The sequence below is a fragment of the Glycine max genome, chromosome 12, assembly GCF_000004515.6.
Source record: "Glycine max cultivar Williams 82 chromosome 12, Glycine_max_v4.0, whole genome shotgun sequence".
Classification (NCBI taxonomy): Eukaryota; Viridiplantae; Streptophyta; class Magnoliopsida; order Fabales; family Fabaceae; genus Glycine; species Glycine max.
In genome coordinates, this window is record NC_038248.2 from 40,577,804 (window position 1) to 40,582,840 (window position 5,037).

Sequence of the window (5,037 nt, forward strand, 5' to 3'; positions counted from 1 at the left end):
GTTGAAACCTTGTCTTTCTCTCCGCTTAAGTTTAAACTTTAAAAATTTTACGTACTTCAGTTAAATGAACTAAAACTAACTTAATCAGAGTCTTACTTACAGTTTAAACCTTGTCTTTGTCTCCCCTTAGCAATAAGCAATTAGATTAATATGAAGACGTAGACATTATTAAAGTAAATTTATATATTTCGATACAGTCTTTTGTATATACACAAATAATGAATCAAATTCCTATCAGCTTATGAAATCCAAAAAAAATAAATGCCCGTGATTAATTTTTAATAAATTTTATTAACTAATATTCTTAGAATATTGATTAAAAAATTAACAGAAAAAACATTGACGGTATAAATGATAAAAAAACGTAAAAAAATAATTAATAGCATAATTTTTTATTTTAAAATTTGAATATTCTTAAAAAACTTGTTAACATTTGCATTTTTAAAATTTAATTTAAATTCTTAGTAAGATTCCCCGACAAATTCGTTTAGTTTACTAGACTGGCATGCAGATTAGAGAAGGCAGTCAACCTTAACACGTAGTCGAGTCACGCACGTACGAAAATCCCACTCCCCCATACTAATACATTTCACATTCTCTCTCTATCTAAATCCAGTGGCACATCCGTAAATAAGCCCCAAAAGCAAGCCCAATTCCCTCTCCCTCAACGTATTAAGTCCACCTTCTCCCCATTCTGCACACCCAACACAAACCCACTTCCTCTCTTTTCCGGCCACCACCCCGCCTCACTCGCCTAGATCTGCTCAGATCACAATCCCAAACTTCTCAAATCCGACGTCGTTTTACCTCAGCTTATAGAAACACTAACAGAAACGATTTCCTTTCCTCGATAATTCGCTTACTCGCGCTCTGTTTCTTTCTAATTAACCTTCGTGTTCGCGCGTGTGTTTGTTTCTCTCTTTTTGTTGTTTTTGGAGCTTCTTTGATTTTTCCGGCGACAAGAGAATGACGTCCGGCGCGAGGCAGCCGACGTGGAAGGAGCGGGAGAACAACAAGAGGCGGGAGAGGCGGAGGAGAGCTATCGCGGCGAAGATCTTCTCCGGCCTCAGAATGTACGGAAACTACAAGCTCCCGAAGCACTGCGACAACAACGAAGTTCTCAAGGCTCTCTGCAACGAAGCCGGCTGGACCGTCGAAGCCGACGGCACCACCTATCGCAAGGTATTATAAATTTGAGGACGAAACTTAGATACAATTATATATATATATATATATATATATATATATATATATATATATATATATATATATATATATATATATATATATATATTTTTTTTTTTTTTTTTTTTCTGTCATCAGAATTTCGGAGTTTCACCTCGATAATTCGCGAAATAATTCAGATGAAGATTTAGTTGTGAATTGAACTGAATCTATGTTTTGATGTGCAATTTGAGAAATTTGGCTTGATTTTTTTATGAATTTGGATTTTTTTACTGAATTTGCTAGTTTTTTTTTTTAATGTGGATTGTTTTTGGTGGCGTGTATATACGGTGTCGTTTTGGTTTAGTTTAATGGCATGGCACATGCTACTGTTGGTGGTGGGAATCAAAAGGACGTGAAAGGCGCAGGGAGTTACGGAAAGAGTGATGCTGTCTGATTCTATTATTATTATTATTATTAAAATTATTGCTGCTGTGTGTGTTGTGTGAAATGTGAATGTGTGTTGTCTTTTTGGTTGTGAATTGTGTGTGTGGTGTGGGGGGGTTAGATCTGCGTTTTTTACTTTGGGGCGTGAAAAGATTCTCTGTATCTCCGTGGTGGTGTTTTGATGAGTCATAATGATAATCCTCGAGAGAAACCTCAGGGGGGGCATAGATCTCGAGGGGGAGAAAAAAAAGAGAAAGAAAATGGCCGTTATTATGGTTTTGGGGGGTAATGGGCAATGGAATTGCCAAAAGTTTCTTAGCTGGGCCTGGAATGCCGGAATTCTGGGAATTGGTAGGGGTAAATGGGTAATTTCGTGTGTTTTTAGGTGTCTGCTTGTTGTGCTTGTTGTTGTAACATGACAGAAGCTTTTGCAGACATTGCGGTGTACTCTCTGATCTGGAGGGTACCTTTTTTACTCAGTTCTCGTGATTTTTTCTTCTTTCTTAGGGGGTGCGGTTGCGTTTATTTATTTTTATGCAGTACCTTTATGTTGATGACGCTCTCACACTATTTGGAGAGACGGTATGTTTTGATTCACCAGATTTGTTTGTGCTCTGTATTTGGGTTGCGTTACAATTTTTATATATATATATTTTGGAAAAAAGAGGGGTGGGTGAGTACGTGTGTGTAAAGGGGCTTATTCTATCTTTGGTAAAAGTGGATACAAAAATTAATGAGAATGGCAAGCAATCCAATTTCATATAAAAGAAAGCAAGCAACTTTTTTCAATACTTAGGAGGTAACTTATTAAGTCAGTTCTAAGTTTTAAATGCTGTATTAGATGCTGCCTACAGAATTGATATCTAGTTGGATTATACTATACTTTTAATTTAATGCACATTACCATAAAAGTGAGATCATATTGATATTCTGAGAAGTAAGAACACTTTTGTGATGAGTTTTAGGTTGCAAAATGGTTTTAATTGAAGACAGACAAAATTTGACGTGTTGGATTAGGCAAAATTGATGTAAAGAGAGTTAACGTTTTCCAACTCTGACAGCTGTAGGAATATTTGTAAAGATGGCTTGATATCTGTTTCTAGTAAGTGATCTGTTGGTTGGTTGTTGTTTTTGTTGATGCAAGTTTAATAAAATGCACTGATTCATTTAAAAGAAAAGAACCTCATTCCCTTATGTAGAGATATCAACTCTTAGTTTCCTAGTTACCACAAATGTATAATTATTAGTGGACCATTTATAAACCATCTAAGTCCGTTTCTTTGTTTCTATGCCGTGATTGTTCTCTAGCTAGCTAAGATGTTAGTCACCAACGTTTTTGTTATTTTTTTTTTGTAACATGGGAAAATAGCAAACAGAGAAAAGAAAGCAAATTACACTAACAAACGAGCATCCTGCCCGACAACATTTTTGCTTTTATCGCTAGTTAGTTAATTCTCTCCATCATCTATATTTATTTTTATACCTTCACTGGTGGAATTTAAGCAATGGTATAATTTTCCACTGAAAAAATTTACTTCATGATTTAAAATTAGTTTTGTTGGATAGGCTTGTTTTCTTGATTGTTTATGGGTTTCATGCCACTGGCTTATAGTAAGGGTGCTACAAGGTCCAATAATAAGCAGTTGCTTTTCAAATTAGTCCCGTGTAATACATTTATATGTGTGAAACAGAGATTTAAGGACAGAATTGATGCCTTGTTGAATGGAAAAAGGCTACATTGTTGTTTATAGCCAGTGGATCCATCTAGTTGGTAAAAATATCTTGGTTTTACAAATGTTAGTCATTTGGAGACTTGTTATTGTATATGTTGACTCTGAATTATTAACAAAAAGATTTTTTATATGAAGGGATGCAAGCCTCCTGTTGAACGCATGGACATAGTAGGTGGTTCTGCAGCAGCAAGCCCGTGCTCATCTTACCATCCAAGTCCTTGTGCTTCCTACAACCCTAGTCCAGGCTCTTCTTGCTTACCGAGCCCTCGTGCATCCCCCTATCCTCCAAACCACAATGCTGATGGAAATTCTCTCATTCCATGGCTCAAAAACCTTTCATCAGGATCATCATCAGCATCCTCTTCCAAGCTTCCGCAGCTGTACATTCCAAACGGCTCCATCAGCGCTCCTGTCACTCCTCCAATCAGCTCTCCATCGTCTCGAAAGCCCCGAATCAACGCTGACTGGGAGGATCTGTCCACTCGTCCGGCAGCGTGGGGCGGACCTGCATACACCTTCCTGCCCTCTTCAACTCCTCCTAGCCCCGGTCGCCAGGTTGCTGAAACAGATTGGTTTTCCAAGATCAGGATTCCTCAGGTAGGACTAACACCAACTTCTCCAACCTTCAGCCTGGTCTCTTCCAACCCATTTGGCTTCAAGGAAGATGCTATGGGTGGCAGCGGTTCCCGCATGTGGACGACACCAGGGGCAAGTGGAACATGTTCTCCAGCTGTAGCTGCAGGCTCTGAAAACACTTCTGACATTCCAATGGCTGAAGCAGTTTCAGATGAATTTGCCTTTGGAAGCAGCTCATCAGTTTTAGTGAATGCCTGGAAAGGGGAGAGGATCCATGAAGCTTCTTTCGGAACAGATGATCTTGAGCTCACTCTTGGGAGCTCAAAAACCAGGTAGCAAGAATATTTGATGAAACAGGGCAAAAATTATGCATATTTTTTTTATCTGTTGGAATTTCATGTCTTTTGAAACAAAATTTGAACCTAAATTTGTTCTTTTTGCAGGCTACTCCATAAGTGAATAGTCAATGGTCCCTTCAACGACAAGAACTTTGACTCTGTTTATTCTGTAGAAAAGGCTAGAGGAGGGAATTAAGATGAGCAGCAAGTAGTTGCTCTTTACATACCAGAAAAAAATAGCAGTTTATTTTATTCTTTTATTTTCTCTTAGGTTTTATTGGTTCCTAAGTTATATATACAGCCTTAGCTAGGTCTCGGGTGGTTTTCAACCATTTCATGTGGTCAATGTCTTGTTAAAACTTTTAATACTCTGGGAAAGATCATATACATGTATGGATTGGCTTGGTTTGATATTGAAAGGGAAAAATTACTCGATTTCAACTGTAACTGAATGATCAAGAAAGTTATGCAAATTCCAACTGAATGGGCCTACAAAATATCTCTTCTCTCACTTTTATGTTTTTATGATTTTGTTTCTCCCCATATGGCGACAGATTTTATCATTTTGTAGGCGTGCTTATCATTTTTTTGTAGACTTTGATAAAATAAATATGATTGCTTTGCTACCGGTATCTTTCTATTCTAAATCAATAAAAAAAAATATTTGTATGTTAAAATCACATTATAAATGAGTTAGAATTTAATTTTAATGGTATTTTAAATTTTATAGTTGTCAAATTAAGGTTCATTTCATTTTTTTTACAAATTAAATATTAAAC

General features: G+C 36.8%; 1 protein-coding gene across 2 annotated transcripts; it reads left to right on the forward strand.

Annotated features, from left to right (window-relative positions):
* Positions 1–686: 686 nt before the first annotated feature.
* BES1-10 (protein BRI1-EMS-SUPPRESSOR 1) lies at positions 687–4,742 on the forward strand. Of its 2 annotated transcripts, XM_006592876.4 has the most exons (3): positions 688–1,182; positions 3,480–4,252; positions 4,364–4,742. In XM_006592876.4, exons 1-3 carry the CDS (start codon positions 967–969, stop codon positions 4,377–4,379), a joined length of 1,005 nt encoding a protein of 334 aa, XP_006592939.1. In that variant the 5' UTR covers positions 688–966; the 3' UTR covers positions 4,380–4,742. The 2 variants fall into 2 exon arrangements, with proteins under 2 accessions (XP_003540501.1, XP_006592939.1); XM_003540453.5 differs by lacking the exon at positions 4,364–4,742 and having other exon boundaries at positions 687–1,182; positions 3,480–4,256.
* The last annotated feature ends 295 nt before the right edge of the window (positions 4,743–5,037 follow it).

Excerpts from the sequence above, each read along its gene's own strand:
- BES1-10 (XM_006592876.4), top strand. The coding sequence starts at position 967 with ATGACGTCCGGCGCGAGGCAGCCGACGTGGAAGGAGCGGGAGAACAAC. Across the intron at positions 1,183-3,479 it reads ACGGCACCACCTATCGCAAG|GGATGCAAGCCTCCTGTTGA; the intron begins GTATTATAAATT and ends TTTTATATGAAG.